This window comes from Protobothrops mucrosquamatus, unplaced genomic scaffold, assembly GCF_001527695.2.
Source record: "Protobothrops mucrosquamatus isolate PMUCROS unplaced genomic scaffold, P.Mucros_1.0 scaffold67, whole genome shotgun sequence".
NCBI classification, from domain to species: domain Eukaryota; kingdom Metazoa; phylum Chordata; class Lepidosauria; order Squamata; family Viperidae; genus Protobothrops; species Protobothrops mucrosquamatus.
This window is the reverse complement of record NW_015386445.1, coordinates 383,142-404,874: the sequence shown is the minus strand read 5'-3', so window position 1 is coordinate 404,874 and position 21,733 is coordinate 383,142. Positions and strand designations below refer to the sequence as shown.

Here is a 21,733-nt window from a genome sequence, read left to right as displayed (position 1 = left end):
CCCAAAGTTCATCCGGTCAGTTCACATGGGCCAATCCCCAGGTGTTAAGTCTGTTGTGGGAAAGAACAGATAACGCCAGTCTGTCTCAGGGTTGCAGTGATGTTTTGTTGGCTCTTTTACACTTTCCCTTCCGAAAGTGGAGATACGCCAGATGGCCAGAGGCGCATTCCTTTCTTCTTCCCCCCTTCTAGCTGACATCAAGGGGAGAGATAGTTCACAGAGGAAGTATGCAGAAACAGCAAAGTGTTAGTGCAGAGATAGAGGAAAACAGAGCAATAACCTGCATTGCTTTCCTCCCCTCCCCTCCAGGAGCATAGCAGAATCCAGAAGTACAGAGAGAGTAGAGTTAGAATTAAAGGTAGAAAAGGGCCCCCTTAGAATATGGGTTCTGACAGTATTAATGATGAAGATATTTCAGCTAAAATGTATAAACTTTTACTGACATAATAAGAGCAAGTGAAAGGATGTATAGTTAGTTCCTGACCTACAGGTAGCTCATTTAGTGACCGTTCAGTTACAACGACCCTGCAAATAGTGACTTATGACCATTTTTCATACTTATGACCACTGCAGCATCCCTATGGCCATGTGATCAAAATTCAGACATTTGGCAACTGACTCACATTTATGATGGTTGCAGCATCAGGATTGAACACCTGGCTGTGGGCAGAGTCAGCCTGCAGTACCTCATTCTAATCACTGTGCCTCCATGGCAAAAAATGCCCTTGGGAAAGCTGGGTTTGCTTAACGACTGCTGTAAAAATTGTTGTAAAATTGGGTGCAGCTCAACTTACAATCACCATGACTTACGATGAAAATTATGGTCTCAAATGTGTCCTAAGTCAAGGACAGGCGGAGGCTGAGTGAGGTGAGACACAGCTGTAGCAAGTTGGCCAGGAGGCTTCAGGTGAGGACCGGGAGCATCTATCACCCATTAGCAATAAGGCGGTGGAGTCCACACCTCCTCCTGATCCAAGGACACATAGAAGACAGGCACAATGCCGGTCAGCTAAACTTTTCATAAGGAGGCAACCTTGCCTCTCATGAAGGGCTGCACCAGCATTGCCTACTAAATCTTGCCCTGAGGACTTGAGTGTTGCTGGAGCAACATGGCCAGTTCTGAGCCTTGTGTGTTCGTGCTGTGTATCCTGACCCATTTGACTCCTGGACTGCTTTCCTTGATTTTGTGTGTGCCTGTTGGACTTGGTTACCCAATGACTCTTGCTGTGAGTCTGGACCTGTGCGATGGGGCTGCTTTCTGAGGACCTGTTTGGGGGGTTTGAATAGACATCTGCAGACGTTTGCTATTTGTGTCTGTGTGTGTGGAGGGGAGCAGGCAGTACAAGAACAGACTTTGGGTCAATTCTGAGAAGACCGAGTAGCAGTAGCTGTTGTGCCTTCTAGGCTGTGGACATCTCCACTGCTGGCCTTGGATAGCGTTGCCCTTCTCCATTCAAGATACTGTAATGCATTGCCTGAAGGTCCTCTACAATTCTAATCTCCTGCTTGAAGGACAACTGTGGGCAGGCAGGTATTGTACAGGTTCATCTTGTGTAATGATTATACAATTTCCTTGACCAGGAAGCCCTTCTGATGGTCACTCAGGCCCTGATCACCTCACAGTTGGACTACAGCAATAGGCTCTACTTGGGGCTGGCCTTTAAAACCATCCAGAAGCTGTAGCTGGTACAATATTCGATGTTTTGAATCCCCACTGCTACATGAGCTGCCGAGTTTGCCAGTTGGCTTCTGGGTGCAGTTCAGGTTATTTATTTACCACCTATAAAGATTTTCATAGCCCAGAACCCACTTAGTTGAGGGACTGCCTGTCTCCAATTGCTTCAGCCTGCCTGGTACATCAGGGCGGAGTGGGTGTGCTCCAGGTCTCTTCAACTCAGCAGTTGCCATCTTGTCCTCTGAAGCATTTCTTTGTCATGCCCCCCCCATCTGGAATAGCCTCCCCCCCCCCCAGAGATATTGCCTGGATAATGCCCATCTCTTAGGCTTTTGGAAAGCCTTTAAGGCCTGGCTCTGTTCCCACGTCTGGGTTTAATATGCTTGTTATATGCTGATGGGGATCCTCTCATATTTTTGTGTTGCTTTATAGCCGTTTTGGTCAGGGCTGTCCCTTTCTGTAGGTTTTAACTGTTTTATTGTTTGGGAGTTTTGTAAGGCTTCCAGAGCTTTCACAACAAATATGATTAAATTAAATTAAAATGTTCCTAACCATTATGGTGCCAAGGGGATGAAGTGTGCCCTGTGATGTGTTAATGCAAATTCCATCCCTCTGAATTTGTTTTGTGATGTTCCAGGCAAAACAGAAGGGGTGAAGCTTGGATTGTTACATTGTGAGACATACTTTATCGGCCTTCCCACTCTGCCAACCTCATACAGACACCCATGGGAGAACTGGAGATTGATGGGAACATGGATGACAGATCAAGTAATTTAACCTTCTGGTGTAATGAAGCTCATTCATGAAGCTTATGTATTTGTATAAACGTCTGTTCCACAAAATTGCATAGGAGGAGCTCCACGAAGCTGCAACCAAAAGCTCACCTCCACTTAATAAAGGTCCTCAAAAGGCTTTGAGTAATTAAACATTAGATAATCCATATAATAGAAATCATAACTACGCTGCCTTTGAGAAGGAGAAAGCTGTGTAAAATATTGTTGTGTGATCTGAGTGGTTGTCCTCTCTTCGTTGGAATGTCTGTCTTTAAATCTAGGGAAAGTCAAATTCTGTGGAGCATTTATCAAATGGAGGAAAAAGTTAGCATCTTCTTCCATGGTTTCAAATTTCCCAATGAAGTCATAGTCCACTAAGCAAGGACTACACAGCCTGTTGATGTGATCCCAGTGGATGTCCATGCCAACCGGCCGGTGCACATCGAGAAGATACTGAACGAACTCTTTGAACTCTACTCCAGAGCCTGTCCTCAGGGCCTCCTTGGTGGCATTGGGGCGATACTTTGAAATAATGGGCCTGCCAAAGACCGGGTGGTAATAATTGTTGGGATGCTCAAACTTGTCTCGAAATGCCGACACTAACTTCTCAAAAGGTTCACGAACAAAGAGCATCTTAGTGTAAGTACTGAGCCTGTAGTTGATCCCTTTGTGATCAAAACCATCCAGCTTCTTCAGATAATTCCCATAATGCACAGTATTGTGCTGAATAACCCTGGTTGAGGAGGCCAGTCCATTAAGAACCATGAGCACTCTCTTCCAGTTGGAGCAGCCGGCTTTAGGGACTTCACAATATAAAATTTGATATTTATCTTCAACAAATATCCTGGAAACATGATAAGGGGTGATGACTCTCTTGTTGTTGCTCTTGTACTTGGAGCACGTGTCTCTCATGATGCGTTTTCTCTCTCTCTGGACCTCGTAGAGGCTCCTCCACTTCAGCTCCTCTTTCGCCTCAGCTTTCAGGAGGGGCAGGCTGCGGAAGGAGCCATTAACTGCAATCCGGAGGGGGCTTCTTCTCAGGACAAATTTCCTCTTTCGTTGATAGGTGGAATTTGCGCCTGGACCTTTCCGCTGTCTGTCTTGAGTCCCTGCTAAAGCCTTCCGGGCCTGGCCTGAGCTTCGAGGCTTCACGGACTCATCTCGCATGGGGTGTAAAGAGGCCCGCTGGTTTGCCATCGGAAAGGAGTCGTCTCCATTTGCCTGAGTCTTCCCGCCCTGATTGTTGCTCGATGCGCCTTCCTAGTGGAAGAGAAGAACCAGGGCATTACTCAAGGAGGCAGCAGTAACCACGGCCGCCAGCTGGCAGAGGCTAAGGATGCCAGCGACTTGTGCCGTTTTAGTTTAGCCAAACTTGGCAGGCAGCGCATTGCTTTACACACAGCACTGAGGCTGCAGTAATGGTATTTATTTTTTTTACCTTCTGCTTTTGAACGTGTTGCTATTAATATATGCATCAGTTCTAGAGCTAAACCTGGGAGCCCTGCAAGGAGACAGGTTTTATATTTTCAAATCTTATGAGATTCTCAGTCATCCAGGTCACGGTTGTATCAAAAGTGGTTTTTTATTTTTGAAAAGAGGCCATTTATGTTAACACTGAGCAGCTCTCTCTCAAGAGAGGAGGAGGGATAAGACACCCCCTACCCCCCAATTTACAAGGCAGATTCCACACCTCTGATTCAGGTGACCCTGAGATCATAGATAAAAGCCCAAGTCAAGACAATGGCCCCCAGCTGACTGAAAAAAAACCCACATCCTTTCCATCCCCCCCCCATCCAGTCAGAGCCTGTCTGCCCCCCTCCCACTGACTAATCTCAACTGTCAATAACAGCATTCAATACAACTGATGAAGCTTCCAGGATAGAAGCAAAACGTCTTGTTTTCCTCAAAAAATCAGCCCAGTTGCCTTTTCAAAAATAAAAACCACTGTTGTTTCAAACCTCAGATGCCAATAGAGTGACCTTTTCATTTTGGAAGCCTTTGCCTTCAGACTGCAGGATGTGGGGGAGAGCAGATGCCGGAAGATGGCAGCCCCGGCCCTGTTTTAAAGCCCCCCCCGCTTTGCATGTATGGCAAAAGGGGCCACAATGCCACATTGCCACCCTGCAGACTTCGTTTCCCCCTCCAGGCAGATGCCCACACTTTCAAGGCTGGACTTCGAGGGACACGTCGAAGTGAAGATAACACTTCTATCTATACTGCAGAGTTCTCACTTTTCTGCTAAATTACAACGATTCCCAGTTTATAGGCCCACTGAGGCCATCCAGTCCAACCCTTTGCTCGGTGCAACAATCCCACTAAACACATCAGTCAAGTGGCTGTTTGACATCTGGGTGAGCACATTCAGCGATAAAGGGGACCTCAGCTTCCTTCTGGGTCAGTGGCTCCTCCGTGGCCAGGGAAACATTTTTTCTAACATGTTAATACAGGTAGTCCTCGACTTACGACCACAACGGAGCCCAACATTTCTGTTGTGATGTGAAACAACACAAATCTGGGGCTCCATTCACAGTTAAGTGAAACAGTTGTGAGGTAAAATTTGCCCCATGTTAAGACCTTCCTTGCCACAACTGTTAGGCAAATCGTTGCAGTGGTTAAGTTAGTAACACGGTTGTTAAGTGAATCCCGTTGACTTCGCTTGTCAGAAGTTTGCAAAAGGTGATCATGTGACCTCAGGACACTGCAATTGTCGTAAATATGCGTCAGTCACCAAGTGTCTGAATTTTGATCACGTGATCATGGGGATGCTGCATTGTTCGTCAAGTGTGAAAAATGGTCCTATGTCATTTTTTTCAGTGCCATTTTAACTAAACGGTCACTAAATGGACTGTTGTAAGTCAAGGATGATCTGTATTTTTAAGTAAAGTAAATGGAGTGTTGTAAGTCAAGGATTATCTGTATTTTTCTGCATCCTGCACTCTGAAACACTGGAGGACAGATCTTGAGGTTCTGGGTGATCACCCTTCAGGGGTATGAAGCAGTTTGTCAGGCCTTTTGGATTCCTAGACATACCCTAGATCAGGGGTCTGCAACCTTGACAACTTTAAGTCTTGTGGACTTCAGCTCCCAGAATTCCTCAGCCAGCTCTTAAAGTTGTCAAGGTTGCAGACCCCTGCCCTAGATGGAACATCATTCTAGAGGATGTGGCAGTGTGTCATGGATCCGCCCCCAGGCCCCTCTTCAGATGTGAGCTCAGAGGTGGAGGAGGTTGAGTTTGAGTCTGCAGAGGAAAGCATGGAGATGCTCGGAGAGTGCTAGCCTGACGGAGCAGCCTCAGCTGGAGTGACAGGCCGAGGCTGTACTAGGCAAGACACAGCTGCAGCAAGTTGGCCCGGAGGCTCCAGCAATGAGGAGGAAGAGGTGGAGTCCACACCTACACCTCCTCCTGATCCAAGGACACCCAGGGCAGAGAGGAGACGGGCACAACGCTAGAACAGAGGTCCCCAGCTTTTTCTAGCTTGGTGGCCCAGCTCGGCTGGGGGAAGGTGCAAAATTTGATAGTTAATTAGAACAACTGATGGCAACCAGTGGCACTTCAAATTTACCAGGTTTGCAACCGCCCCTGGCAATTCCCCTCACCCCAGCCAATACCAGGGCTCTCCCTTGCAGTTACGTAAACAACAGGGGCAAGGAGGGACTTTGAATTATTCCAGCTGATTCCCAAACGCAGGACTCAATTTCCCTGCCCCTCTTCCGAGGAGTCCTAGGTGTCTGCAAAGAGCAAAGCGACAGCAGGGGGAGGATTCTCACCAGGGCCTTTTCATTCAGAGCGACCTGAACTGGGTGACCTGAAGAGGTTTCTGATTAGCCAGACTTGATGCAAAATGTGGTTACGTGCAATCTTTCTTGTGAATGTGCATTCGATTTATCCAATCTAAGCAACTTCCCCCCCAAAAGTATATTTCAAGAAATATATCTGAAGAGCCTAATAAACTGAGAGGCTGTAATGAGGTGATTTGCATTCAAGGAAACATCCTTCCCTCTTCAGGCTGTCTTCCTTTCACTCAGCCTTCCCCACGGATGTCAGAAAGAAAAGGAAAGGAGAAGGTAGCTTACTCTTTTAGCTTCCTGAGATCCCTTGCCATATCTCATTCCTAAAGGGAGAAAAGACAAAGGGTGGTCAAAAGTGGGATCTGCATAAAAGGCTGCATTCACTTTCCTGGCTTATCTCGTGTGGTGCTTTCCACTACAGCTAGTCCTTGACTTACAACAGTTCATTTAGTGACCAAAGTTACAGTGGCGCTGAAAAAAATGACTTATGACCGTTTTTCACACTTACAACCGTTGCAGCATCCCCAGGGTCACATGATCACAGTTCATACGCTGGGCAACTGGCTTGTACTTATGACGGTTGCAGTGTTCCAGGGTCCTGTGATCCCCTTTTGCGACCTTCTGACAAGCAAAGTCAATGGGGAAGCCAGATTCACTTAACAACGTTGTTACTAACCGGAGTGATTCACTTAAGAACTGTGGAAAGAAAGGTCATAAAATGGAGCAAAATGCACTCAACAAATATCTCAGCAACACAAAGTTTGGGCTCAGTTGTGGGTGTGGGTCAAGGACTGTGTGTATTAAGGGCTTTTCGCTGTCCCCATCCCTTCCTTTTCTATTTCCACATACTTCCAATATTCTGACCTCAATCCTCGCTCTCCCCCCTGGGCTGGCGGCCAGAGGGGCTCGGGGTACATTCCAAGCCAAGAGGACGGGGGCAGAGAGCGGAAAACAAATCCATAATGATACCAATCTGGAACTTCGCAGGGTTTATTTTTCTCGTGAATTACACTTTTAGGAAAGTCTAAACAGGGAGCTTGCTTAGTATAATCAGTTAATTTAATAGGAGGCATCTGAGCTTCTTTCCTTCTTCGGAAACCGCTATCCAGTTCCCCCTTCTGTCTTTTTTTCTTTTCTAAATGCCAGCTTGCAAATTGTGCTCCACAGCCATTCACATATTCACAGGAAATTCATAATGGTGCAATTGTCAATCTAGCTTATAGTTAAATATGTTACGTGAACTTCTCCAAAGCATCTCTGCTCCAGCCAGGTGGATTCACCCCTCACCTCTTCACTGCTGCTCCAGGGGCTTTGCCTATGCCTGTTTAAGGCTGAAGAAAGGGGAGAGGGGACCACAAAGAAGGCCTCCTCTGGGTGTGCTTCCCAGTTATGCTTCCCCAAAAGTAAGTTACTTTTTTCAGTGCCGTTGTAAGTTTGAACGGTCACTAAATGAACTGCTGTAAGATGAGGACTAGTGTAATTTCCTGGGTGGTATGATTTTGGATTGGGCCGTATCTGTTCGCCGATGGATGGCTTCACCTCTGTGTAACTAGTTGGCAAAATAAAACACCAACAAAATGCCCTAAGACTGCTTTTTTGCAATGAAATTAGAGAACTTTGAGCAATTTCCTGCATGATGGAAGAGAGAGATGGAAAACTCAGCACAGCGCAAGCAGAGGCTCCAAGATTCTTCTGGATCATTAGAAGCACAACTTGTAACTTTATGTGGTGGCTTATTCTTGTAGGCATCCTAATTAGAGCGACATTTCCTGGACTTAATTAATATTCAGTTGAGAGCAAAAATGCCAACCTGGGGCTTTTAATTCCCCCCCATCATCGATGGCCCTATTGCCAGGAATATCATTAATTAGCTCCATTGATGCTCTGGCTCTGTCAGCACACACTTGTGGCTTCTACTTAACAACGTTCAGCTATTCTCTGCTGTCACATTTAGCATTTGCATGAAGACAGTGTTTGAGAAAGCACGGGGGGGGGTTAATAACGGGGGGGGGAGAGGGAACTTGTAGATAAGTTTCCCTGATTGGGCACCAAAATCAGGAGACCGCTGGAGAGTGGCCAAGAGACGCAGAAAGGTTCCCTGTTCATTGTCCTCTAGTGCAGCCCAGTCTGGCAGATCTTAAACCAGCAGGTTGGCTTAAAACGGAAACATATCCAATCAGAATGGGAAAGAAATTTCCCACTGTGGCCTATGTATCATCTTTTGTATTTTTGAAGTAATGCAAAAATCAAAATTAGAGTGTCATCTGCAAATCTCTTATTTGCAAAATTTGCTGTGGTTTTTATGCCTTATAGTTTATAAAATTGAACCATTTATGAAAGCAATGTGAAAAGTTGATGATATTAGGAAAAAAGGAATGTGCCTTCCTATAATATTTGCATATCTGTATGGAATTCTTGAGAAAACCGCCTGGCAGAATTTGGAGAAAAGAATCACTCCAAGGGGACTAGCAATCACATCGGCATATTAATTGAGAAAGTCTGTGCATCTTTGTATAGTTAGCTTATTGGCTGAACCCCATTCCAAAGTGAAGCACCCCTTTTCTAGTAAAAATACAGATCTGGTGTTTCAAGAACCGCAAGTGCAAAGCTTCAGGCAGGAAAAGTCCAAGGACCACTTTCTCCACCCTTTCATAGTTGAAATCTGGCCAGGATGCAGGATGCAATCCTTGTTCCTTACAGCAGGCTGGGTGCTTCGTTCTCACTGCAACCCTACCAGCTGCTCTCCGATTGTTTGACAATCCTGGACCAGCCGTGGGGAAGGAAGAGGCAAGGAACTGAGCTGAGCTGAAGCACGGGATGCAAACAATTTCCAAGGCCTTAATACCACCACATATTGAAGAGGGGCCTCCACCAGCAAGGGGAACTTCCAGGCTTTTTACCCCTTCCATTGACCCTGTTGCTGTTGTGCTTGGGCCAGCCTCACATCTGGCAGCAAGCAGAGTGGGCCAGCCTTGATTTCACCTCCATTTGCAAAAGGAGGTTGCAAGCCATTTGTTTTGAGGAGACACCAATGTGCACGGGGGTGGTGGTGTGTGGGTTGCTGCCCAAAGTTAGAGGCAGCAGAAGCAATTGTTTTGAGCTCAGGGTGTGAAATATGGAGAGGCAGCCTCAGCTCATCACTCCCCCCCCTCCCCAGGACAGCAACATGCTTCTCTCTTTGCAAGGCCAACTTAACAGGGGAATTGAAAGCTATCAGATGTTTATGTCTGAAAGATTTTTCCATTAGCCTTCAAAGATGGAATAATCACAAGCGTATTTTATATGTCTGTGCACGTTTGCTTGCAAAAAAAGTCTGTCTGAAATGCCCAGGACGGGCCTCTGCAGAGCAGCCACCACTGTTGAAGTGCCCTGGAGATCTTCGGGCAAATTGCGGTCTGGCACTCACCTCCTGTTCTGCTTTGAGCCACTTATGGAGTGATAATGGGCAGCACCCATGGGAAAGTCTAGCCTTGGCCCTGTTTCAGCTGCCAATCACTCCGGGCTCCTCCTCCTTTAAAGCTGAGCATGAGAAAAGCCACAGCCACACCTTGATCTGCTGCTTAGGACTAAGCTGTAACAGAATGCAGAGGCGTAGCGTGGGGGGTGCAGGGGGGGCCGGCCGCACCGGGCGCAACATCTGGGGGGGGCGCGCTCGCACTCGCAGCTCTCTGCCCCTGCCTGGCTCACTCACTCTCTCTGCAGTGCTGGCTGTGCGAATCCGATCCGAGCCGCCGGGTCGCCGCCCACTGTGGAGGGGGGGGCAAATTACTTGCCTTGCCCCGGGTGCTGACAACCCACACTACGCCACTGACAGAATGACACAATGTTTAATAGATAACAGAGTTGGGAGGGACCTTGGAGGTCTTCTAGTCCGACCTCCTGCTCAAGCAGGAAACCCTATACTGCTTCAGACAAATGGTTGTCCAATCTCGTCTTATAATCCTCCAGTGTTGGAGTACCCACAACTTCTGGAGGCAAGTTGTTCCACTGTTTAATTGGTCTACCTGTCAGGAAATTTCTACTTAGTTCTAGGTTGGTTCTCTCCTTGATTAGATTAGTTGAATCGTTTCCATCCGTTGCTTCTTGTCCTGCCTTCTGGTGCTCTGGAGAATAGGCTGACCCCCCTCTTCTTTGTGGCAGCCCCTCAAATATTGGAAGACTGCTATCATGTTACCCTTTTCATTAAACTAGACATCCCCAATTCCAGCAACCATTCTTCGTATGTTTTAGCCTCCAATCACCTAATCATCTTTGTTGCTCTTCTCTGCACTTTTTCTAGTGTCTAAACATCTTATTTATATTGTGATGACCAAAACTGGATGCAATATGCCAAGTGTGGCCTTACCAAGGCATTATTAAGTGGTATTAATGCCTCACGTGATCTTGATTCTGTCCCTCTATTAATGCAGCCTAGCAAGGTTTTACACTTAGACAGGAAAAATGAAAGCTACAAGTACAGATTAGGCGAAACCTGGCTCAAAAACAGTAACTGTGAGAAGGATCTTGGGGTCCTAGTGGATAATTGCTTAAATATGAGCCAGCAGTGTGCAGCAGCCACCAAAAAGGCTAATGCAATCCTTGGTTGCATAAATGGAGACCAAGAGTCAGGATCAGGTGAAGTATTAGTACCACTTTATAAAACTTTAGTTTAAGAGCACACCTAGAATAGTGCATCCAGTTTTGGTCACCACATTACAAAAAAGACGTTGATGGCTCAAGGCCCATTAGTGGGTTATGGCCCAGGGGTTGGGGACCCCTGATGTAATCCTTTAAGAAAATACCCCACCACCCTACTCCATAGTCCTCCAGCTGGGACTTAGTGCTCACCACAGTTACTCCTTCCTTCAGGGCTCAGATGTGGCATTTTGAGCCTGGGTCTGTGATGTGGTAAGATCTGTGGATAGGCCAGAGCTATTTTGACATATCAGTAGGCTTGCCAGGAACTGCAGGCATGAATTGTATCTGTGACAGTTCTGATTGTTTTTTTTTAATTTAAATCTAATTATGGTAAACAAATTTGGATTTCTTTTAAACAAAAAGCTGTTTCTATAATGTTTCTTTATTCTCAGCGTGGTCGTTAGAGTTACGGATAAATATTTCCTTTTGCGCCTGGGAAGTCAATAACCCTTTATATCTTGGCAAACATGCCCTTGCTCTCTTTCCCACCTCCGCTGCTCATTTCCTTCTCTTTGGCCTAATCAGATTTGCCTTGTGGTCAATACTACATTGAAAACAGATGGCTTTTTTTTAAAAAAAATCATAAATCCTTGTCTTTCCCACATCATTTCCGATACACTTGCTGGGTTAGTTCAGAAGCTGCAGAATACAAGATTCGATGCTGCCACACAGGAAAAATGGCTGGAGCGTCAAGCCACCATCTTGATGTTTTCTCCCTGAAAAGATGGATGCCTTTATGCTACAAGGAGCAGAGGCTGCCTGGTCAAATAATCATAGAATCATAGGACTGGAAGGGACCTTGGAGATCTTCTAGTCCAATCCCCTGTGGATTGCAGGAAATCTTATATACCATTCCAGACAAAGGGCTGTCCAATCTCTTCTTGGAAACCTCCAGTGATGGAGCACCCACAGCTTCTGGAGGTAAGCCATTCCATCGATTAATTGTTCTCTCTCAGGAAATTTCTTCTTAATTGTGGATTGGATTTCTCTTTAATGTTCTTCCATCTGTCACTTCTTGTCGGGCCCTCAGGTGCTTTGGAGAATAGATTGACTCCTCCTTCTCTGTGACATCCCCTCACAATTGGAAGATTGCTAATCCTTATTGTTATTAGACTAGACATACCTAGTTCCTGTGCCCATTCATCATATAGTTCAGCCTCCAGTCCCCTAATCATCTTTGTTGCTCTTCTCTGCACTCTTAAGAGTCTCAATATCTTTTTTGTCTCACCTAAAAGTGACTATCTAAAGGAACACACATTGCCTTTGATGGCCAGTTCCCAAGTGAGAAGATGCCAGGCACAGAATCCGCAATGTAGTTAACCAATTATGGGTTGCACGATCACATTAGAGTCAACCTCCATTTTCCTTTCCTAATTAAATGCAGAGGCCATATCAAAACAGAATTGAATCTGTCATGATAATCTGCTAAATTGGAAGTGGCAGCCAGATAGGAAAACAAGTATTATCCATCTATTATAGATAGCTTTGCTAAAATAAGCTGACTGAGCAAACACAAGATTTTTAATCATTTGCTAGGATTCGTAATTTGAAACACAGAAAAAACAGGGTTATTTCTCATTTTGAATGGTTTCCCTTTAAAATAGGCCCCACACATGGATGCTGATGACCTTAAAAAATCCTGATTCAGGACACTTGTATCTTCTGTTTCAGAAATCACAGCAGGTAATCGGAGAGAACTGGCAAATACCTGGTGACAGCTCTGGAAAATGAGAGCCAGTGAGGTACACCAGGTTCCCCTTTCCCCTCTCCAGTCAGAGGAAGGGATGGGATCAGTGGCGGGATTCAGCCGGTTCGCACCACTTCGGCAAAAACGGTAGCTAATTTTTTGTTGCCCGGGCCCAGAATGGACTTCCAGAAGCAGCATCCACACAGAGAACCGGTTGTTCACATAGTTGAATCCCACCACTGGATGAGATGGTAACTGAGGCCTTCTCCTCAGAAGGTCCACTGAAGACTTGGACTGTGCTCAAGGTCCTTTCAAGGTGCCAGGCAAGTTATGTAACCCGTTATTTCTTTATTGATCTGCTGCTCTTTAAAATGACATTAAATAAACACACAAAAAAGAAAATGCTGACAACAACTAAGCTCCCCCAGAAGCTTTTATGAACCTTTGCATTATGTATTGTGTACCTGTGTGGGAGTTTCATTTTTATTCAGTGCTGTTTGGCAGTCTTCTTCCCAATTCTTTTGAATTCCTTCCAGCTTAGAAGCATGATCCTGTGCCATAATAAAACTAACATTTTTACATCATGTTTCAAGTATTCACAGGGCTGCACCATAACAAAACCCCAATAATCTTCACAATGACTTTATGAAGTCTCTGTCATCAGTGACCTGGAGACAGCTAATTAGCATACTGTCTAGACCAGGGGTAGTCAACCTTGGCTCTTTTATGACTCGTGGACTTCAACTCCCAGAATTCCTGAGCCAGCTAAAGTCCACGAGTCATAAAAGAGCCAAGGTTGACTACCCCTGGTCTAGACTGAAGGGCAGGAAGAGCTTCAGACCTTTAGACAGCTAAGATGTCCCTTGGCAGCTCATTGGGGCTCTCACCAAGAGAGTAAGGATAGTCACTTCCTAGAATCTCCCAGGGAGTAGCCATTGGGATGAGAGTAGTAAGGGTTTAGTCTGGCAAGAGTCTGTCTATTGGTGTGAAGAAAAATAAAGAACTGAACTCTGGCTGTTTATTCTAGATCATTCTTGGGTTTAGCCTGACTGTTGGACTGAGTGGCAAAGCTCATTTAAAATAACATTGAATTGCTTCAGCAAGGGTTATGAGGTAAACTTACAAAACCCTGCATGCAAATTTCTCAAGGACTATGCAGGTGAAAAGGCTTGGCAGAGCAGCAGTGCAGGTTCCTGTTGTCTCCACACCTCCTGTTTGTTTCCTGTTTCATTTATTATCATAATTTATATTATAAATCACTTGCAAACATTAAATAATCACCATTGTTAGCTAACGTACTTTTAGATGGTTTGGAGCTCCAGCCATCAGAATTGGTCATATGTGTGGTGATTCTGTCAGCGTGGTTTAAAAAATAAGATTTGGGAGATAATTAATAGCGATGTCATCACACAAAACATAGACAATATGACACCACTGTGGTTCCCACTGGATATGTAAAGGGCTGATCTCCTGGGCAAGCTGTTGTGGATTGTAAAAGGAACATTTACATTTTTTGGCCTCTTGAATCCCCCACGCTTGGCATTTTAGAAGCCCTAACAGGAATGATCGGCCATTAATAGATTGTAGGACTAGTTTACAAGTGGAATTTCCTATTTTTGCTCTTGTTATGTAAAAAAAAATCTGGTTTTATTTTTTTATTGCATTTAAAAGAGTGACAAAAAAGAAATGAAAATGCTTTGCAAAGATAAAAATACACTGTCAAAGAAAATAAAAATATATACATAGAATATGCTTTCATAAGGAAGTGAAAACAACGCCACAAGGGAAAAAGAAAAAAAAGCATCACTTTGACATGCATATCCTAAGAAATGACTGGAATAAGGAACTGGAGGTTCCTTATTACCTTGACATTTAAAGAAAACTTTTATAACAAGAGTGAACATCAAGTTATGAGTTGTACAACACAAAATATTTAGTATTTATTGCACTGTTATGTTTGTATAGAAAAGGACTGTCAAAAACAGCATTTGTTAGAAATGCAATAAGGATGCCTTTTCTTTAAAACACACGTTTTTACAAAAAACATAATTCTGTGTTAAAATTTTCAGATGATAATTTTCTTTTGAACTAGATTTGGAATCTGACAGATTTTGAACTATTTGGAATCTGATAACATAAATGGATTCTCCAAGTCTTACTATAGCCAAAGGATTGATGTTGCGGCAATGGAAAGATAAATAGGAGGCCTTTTTCACTCATTGAATTGAAGACCTGCTTGCCGTTGCCACTTGTGAGCGCATTGCCTACACATAATATAGAAAATACATTTAAGACTAAGCCAGTGATGATGTGCTTTGATGAAGCCATTTGGGTTGTGGAGGCATCTCAGTTCACGTCGTCAAAGCCAGTCCACTCTGTTCATCTCCCTGAATCGCTTTGGGTGGGTCAGAATTGCCCAGGCTACATGCATGGAAGGCCCACCTGGGGTTGGGCGGCAGGATTGACAGCTTCATGCGCAAGAGCTGCAGGCACTCTGGAGGCACCTCCCTGACCCGGGTGCTCTTCAGGGACTCTGATCTTCCAGGTTGAGCAGCCTTTGGGGGACAATCAAACGTGCTGCATGGGGTGCATTTGCCAATGAGTCCCAAATGGAACCTGCCTTCTGCAGGCATTCCTGTGGCATTCAGCCAAGCTGGTCAGTCTTGAAGACCTTCAAAGTGCAGGCGCAGAGGAGATGGAGGAGGGCTGGGGCAGCACTGGGGGCTTGCAGGGGACATGGCTTGAGCCCTGTGAGGAATTGCCTTAGACAGGTTTCACTCCAGTCAAGCCAGACTGAAATTTACGAGATGTAAATGTTTGCAAAATGGGCTCCATACCTTGACCTAGACCTGTAACTGTGAAGCTGTTAGCAATAAAACTATTCTCTATTGGGTGGGCAGAGTCTGAATCAGAGGTAAGCTCACTATTCCTATTTTATTAACTTGGATCTGATCCATTAAAAAAATCCATTTATACAGTTAGATCACAGTGACTTGCAGCAGAGATTGTCTGCTGTTTGTTAATTTATTTAGATTAGATGCTGGAATGAAACTAAACAAACTGTCATTTCCAGACACACTTGGGCAATTAGAATGGAGCTCACGCGATTCTTTTATAATTCAAATCAGAGAAACTTACTGAAGTCATAAATTAAGAAGCTCATTACATTCTCAATTGTGTTAATAGGAAAATTCAACTTGCTTGGTTTTTACTGAAGAATTTATTAATAAATCATTGGAAATGTGCCTGTGTGTTTTTTTTCTCCCTCTCCTCATTAATTCCTAGTGCTAAGATTGCCATGTTTGCTCCTGTTCTTGTCACTTGAGAGTAAAGTAAAGGCAGAAATTGGCAGGGCACAACGGAAAGCAGAACGCCACTCGCGGGATCCAAACGCTCCAGCCAAGATGTGCTGGAGGGCTGCTTCCCATCCGAGAGGCCCAAGGAGAAATAGGAAGGGAGGCTGGTAGCCATTTGACTGTCAATGAATGACAGCTCTTGCGCAGGAACCGGCACTGGTTTGGCACATGCAATGAAACTGAATAATGACCTTTGCCACTTTTTTATATTTTAGTAATGTAGAACAAAAAAATGTAAAGGTGAAATTTCAGAGATGGCTGTGATTTATTTTATTATTTTATTTTACTTGCCAGGCATTAACAACTTGGTAATAAGCAAACATAAGCAAAAAGACAGCATGTTTTCTATTGAGTATGCCAGAAATGGTCTCTAATGAAATTAAAGAACCATATCATTATTTACTGGACAGTTTAGAATAGAATAGAGCTGGAAGGGACCTTGGAGGTCTTTTAGTCCAGCCCCCCACTCAAGCAGGAGAAGCTATAATATAGGTTGAGCAAAAAAAATATGATTCTTTTCACTAGTTCACATGAAATACACACACACACACACACACATTTAGCAGCAACGCCTGTCTTTCGTTACAAACATTAATTTTAAGATGAAACTGAAACCCACCAAGAGCATTTTTTCCCTACACATCCCTCGTTAGTTGTTGTTCTATCTTTCATCTCTGTGTTCTGTTTTAACAGCGTGAAAATAACTACTTGGAAACATTTAAACTATTCTTTCCTTTTTCTTTCTCCGAGCTAGCACACGTTAAGCCCCTTGAGTAATCTTTCTCTGTTTTAAATAATCTGGGGCTCCGAAGGAAATATAGTAATGTAAACGATACGCTTAGACTCAAAAATTATTCCCTCCATTAATTTTAAAAAAGCAGAAATGAAGCTTTATCCGTCTTATTTACGTATCGTTTGTTCACAGCGAGGTTGCTAACAATGATCAGCGTCAAGCCTCTCCACCGTTTTGTCACTCGCTTGCCTAGCAATTTTCCATCTTTTTTGTTTAATGTCAGAAATGTCATTGAAAGGTTGGCTATTTCACAGTGTGGCTCACTCATTACACAATTTCTGCGGCGAGCTGTCTGTCAGTGAGAAAGTACTTCCACAAACACACACACACCCCCCCCCCAAAGCCCAGGTTGTCCTAATAGCCACCCTGCAGGAATCAATCTTTCCTCCCCGTTTCTTGGGACAGGGCAGCTCTCTGGGACAGCACCAGAAAAGGCTTCAGTTAAGGCCCATTTCCTGCCCCTCCGCTTTCCTCTTGGGGCCGGAAGTATCATCGGACTTTGGAAGCAGCCCTAGACATGGCCAAGAATCTCCTGACCTTCTGAATTTCAAGCAGGGCAAAATCCAGGTTGCCTTCAATTAAGAAGGAAAGGAGAAGGCAGGAGTCTGGGCGAGCCCCGGAGAAGTGGGGAAGGTCCCTCTGCCTCCGTGATTTGTGTTTTTGTCTTAAGAAGGCGCTTCTCTTCTGGCCAGCCCAGTGCACAGCACGGAGGATGTGGCTGCTTCCAAAGGCTTCGACACTGCGTGGGATCCAGCAACAAGCATTTAAAAGAACGTCTCAGCCCAGAGAAGGAGGGAAGGTTTGGGAAGGATTTCAGAAGGAGCCCTCTCTAGTTTCCAAGAGAGTAAAAGGAAAGGAAGGGAGAAACATTTCAGTCTTGGGAAACGGGCAGTCCTCGACATACAGCCACAATTGAGCCCAAAATTTCTGTCGTTAAGTGAGACCTTTATTAAGGTCTAACAATAATATGAAATCAGAGCAGACTACTGTACTTCTAATACACGTATAAGTGGCCCTGAACATTTAATCACAGTTTTTGTTACGGGGCGGGGAGTTGGGGGGAGGCAGGAAGAAAGAAGATTGGCTGCATCTATGTAATTGGTACTTTTCAGAAAGATAAAATGCAACAAACAGAAGCAAAAACTTTCCTCCTTTCAGTCGTGCTGCTGAAAGGGAAGCAAGGAACTGTCCAAAATGACAGCTCTGAAATGCTGTGGTTGCCGACAAGTTGCCTGTCTCAGACACAGCCAGATTATTGATCTCCCTCTTATAAGAAATTCAAGCTGCAGCTTTCGGCTGTCACTTTCAGCAGCCCTGGAGAAGGCAACAAGATACTTACTTGGAAATAGAAATAATGAATCCAGCAAGATCTTGAAGGAGCTTTGTTTTTTTTTGAAACTCTGTGGAGTTTCTCTGAGAGGGAAGTATTAGGGTTACTAAAAATAATTTCAGCAGCCAGGTAGGCTTTGTCTACAGGGACCACAATCATTTGCTGAGCTACTTCCAGGTTTTCCTTTCCATTTCGATAGAGCCAGTCAAGGAAATGATTCAACGAAATGGCACCCTTGTAGTTGCAGCAGCCATGCTGGCCTCCAGGGAGCAGGAGCAAATGTTAAGGGATGCCCGCAGGGTGTTGCTCCCAAACCTGCACTTGTCTTGTGCTGTTTGTAGCGATTGCAGTAAGTGTGTGCATGCGTGACCACGGGAACCTCGTAGTGCTGAACTGCGTCACGGCAGAGAACTTGTTTTGACTCAATCTCATTTAAGGTTTTCTTCAACTTCCCCTGTACAATAATTGCTTTCTCAAGTAGAACATTCAGCCGTGGTTCTGCAGCTGAAATTCCACAAGCTAATTTGGGAAACGCCACGAAAACAGGTGAGCCAGAGGCTCCCAAGGCCGCTCTCTCTGGCACACATTTCCTTCCATTAACAAAGAGGAAATAATCGTTCTTATTTAATTTTACTCTAAACTATGCTTCAGTTGTAGTAGTTAATTTTATTTCTATTCTCCCGCTCCCAGAGGAATCCAAAGCCCCAAACCATTAATAAGAGAACATTTATAAGAGAACATACCGGTAATTAAATTAAAAAATAAAACCAGCAGTGCTTAAAATCAATAAATACATACATTAAAACCGAGTTTGTTGCTACGAATAGCAACTTCTGGCTAGCCTTGTCCCTAGTTGAAGGACAAGCCCTTTGGAAATTTGCATCGGAGCAGCACTTGGGAGTGATCACTGACAAGTAGCTGAATACGAGCCAGCAATGATACAGCTGCTACTACGATTAGAAGAAACACATTATTCCTCTCCATTTGGCATTGTTGAGCCCATTGTGGAAGTTATGCATACAGTTCTGGGCACTACATTTGGAGAAGTTGGAGAGGAGCTAGAAGAATAGAATAGAATAGAATAGAATAGAATAGAATAGAATTATGGAATAGAATAGAATAGAATAGAATTATGGAATAGAATAGAATTATGGGATGGAATAGAATTATGGAATAGAATAGAATAGCGGAATAGAATAGAATTATGGAATAGAATAGAATAGAATAGAATAGAATAGAATAGAATAGAATAGAATAGAATTATGGGATGGAATAGAATTATGGAATAGAATAGAATAGCGGAATAGAATAGAATTATGGAATAGAATAGAATAGAATAGAATAGAATCTTGGAGGTCTTTTAGTCCAGCCCTCCGCTCAAGCAGGAGAACTTATACCAAGAAATGATACAGATGTTTAGGGGAACAGAATGGGGAACACTTAGCCAGGAGAAAAGAAGAGTGAAGGGAAACATTAGATGTTCAGGTATATAAAAAAGGCCATTGGGAAGATAGACAGGAACACTGTACTATGGTCACAGAAACTAGGATTAGAAAGAATGGACTTAAGCTGCCACTACCTAGATTCCATTTAAAAATGTAGAAAACCTCTTGCAACAGTCTACTTCAGAAGTCATGTTTCTCAAACTCTGGAGGTTTTTAAGAGCTATCTCTCACAAATGTTTTATCTGGCTTTCCTCAAGACTAGTTGATCCTTGTGGTCCTTCCAACTTCCCCATTCTATGATTCTAATTAGACAAATGGCTACAACAAGTTTGACTAAAGCCTGCTCCTAGCCACAAAAAGGCAGGGGTGGATTTGGGATGAACAGTATCTGATGGCTTTCCTTCTGTCCTTTGAAAGGCCCAGAGCCCACCAGCCTCCCTTTTGCCCCCATATTTCTTGCTCAGACCAGGTAACTGCACTGCATCATATCTGCAATGTTTTAAATCTCTCCTGGCCAATTTCGGTGAAACCTTAAATTATTGCGCATAGTCCATGTTGAGAAGAACCAGTAAAGACGAGTCTGGCTAGGAGAAGGGCAAAGCTGAGAGAGAAGAATTCAAAAATGCAAGGAAGATAATGACACTCTGGGGCCACATCTCCTGCAAATGAGAGCAGGTCAGGAGGCTCCCTCTTTGTCTCCCTTTGGAGAAACAGAAATAACTTTCCTCGGAGGGGTAATGGCTTTGCTTGGATCTGAACCATTGACCTGGTAGATTAAAGGTCTGAAATCCCATTACAAACTCCAGCTCCAGCATGTTTTGATACTCTTCTGTGAGCACAGAAATGAAAAGATCCCATCATCTTTGAAATTACTGGCTGCAAGGAGCTGGTTCCGCTGCTCGTGCTTCCAGTCGGGGTGAGTGGTTGGGTTCACCACTGAAAGGCAGGCACCGACCTGAAAGAGCCTCCTGGCTCTATTATTATTATTAATATTACTTACCTTCAGAAGAAGAGATTGGACAGCCATTTGTCCAAAATGCTATAGGATCTCCTGCTTGTGCAGGGGATTGGACTAGAAGACCCCCCCAAGGTCCCTTCCAACTCTGCTATTCTCTTCTGGCTGTCCCATCATGTCAACTATGTCAACACTCATATTATGGTCTCAAAATTCCAAATATGCCCATTGGTGAGAAACGGATGGGGAGCTAAGGGTTAAGGATCGATACCTAGTTTGAAGTATCAAGAAGCCATCCTGCAATTAACACCATGCTAATTACCAGAATTTGTGAAATTATATTCAGAATTGGTCTGAATACAAGACTAACTTTCTACAATATCTTGAGCAATAGGCAAATGCTGCAACCAGAAATCTTTTAGGCTTTAAGAGATAAATTTAAGTCTTGTTTAATAGTATCAAAGGTTTAATAGTATCATAAAGGCTGCTTTTGCAGAGGTTCTGACTCAGAAAAACAGCCAACATTTGCACAGTGTTAAAATGTAATTCCTGTCATAACATTGAAAAGCAAACAGGCATAAAGGCTTTTAAAAGTCCATTTCAAACATGAAAAATTGTTAACATGATTTAAAACATGTTTAGTATTTAGAAAATACGATTAGGTAAGAAAGAGGTCTATCCACTTGGGCGTTTTGACAGCACCAAATGATGTTTTTATTTTTTTAAACTTGATCTACTGACAGCCAGAGATGTCTGAGTTTCAGACTCATCCATTTATCTCAGACATGGAATCTCCATCCGCTTAAAAGGCATGCCCTGAGTCACGTATACAAACCTCTCTATTTCTGCTAGATAGAAAAGTTATAAATGGATTATAGTCCAGATAAAATTGGGAAATTGAACCTTATACAATAAAATTTTGGAATTAATTATAAAGAACAAACAGCTTTTCAAGGGAAATAGATCCAGTTTTGGTTTTTACAAGACATTATAAGGTAGGACATTTCATGATTTCAAAAACTGAACACTAGAGGGGACTAAAGTTTTTAGGTAGAAGAAAGATTTACAAGCCTGTAATATGAGACAAACATTGTAACTGAAGGAGACTTTTAAAAAATGGAATCAGAAAATAGTAGCCACAATATCAATTCAGTAATGATGTCTGCTTCTATTGATAGAATATGTCCAGAAGATGTTATTGAAGAAATGACAGAGGCAGAACAAACTTTATCTAGCAAGATAGAGATGGCATT

The 21,733-nt window shown here is 43.7% G+C and overlaps 1 protein-coding gene across 1 annotated transcript in view; it reads right to left on the bottom strand.

Moving 5' to 3' along the window:
• Positions 1–2,478: 2,478 nt before the first annotated feature.
• CHST8 (carbohydrate sulfotransferase 8) overlaps positions 2,479–21,733 on the bottom strand; it is a 68,022-nt gene continuing 48,767 nt past the window's right edge. Inside the window, exons 2-3 of the mRNA XM_015812076.2 lie at positions 6,523–6,560; positions 2,479–3,708 (exon numbers count right to left, since the gene is read on the bottom strand). Coding sequence (XP_015667562.2) covers positions 2,566–3,708; positions 6,523–6,560 — 1,181 coding nt within the window. The 3' untranslated portion in view covers positions 2,479–2,565. The remainder of the gene's footprint in view (positions 3,709–6,522; positions 6,561–21,733) is intronic.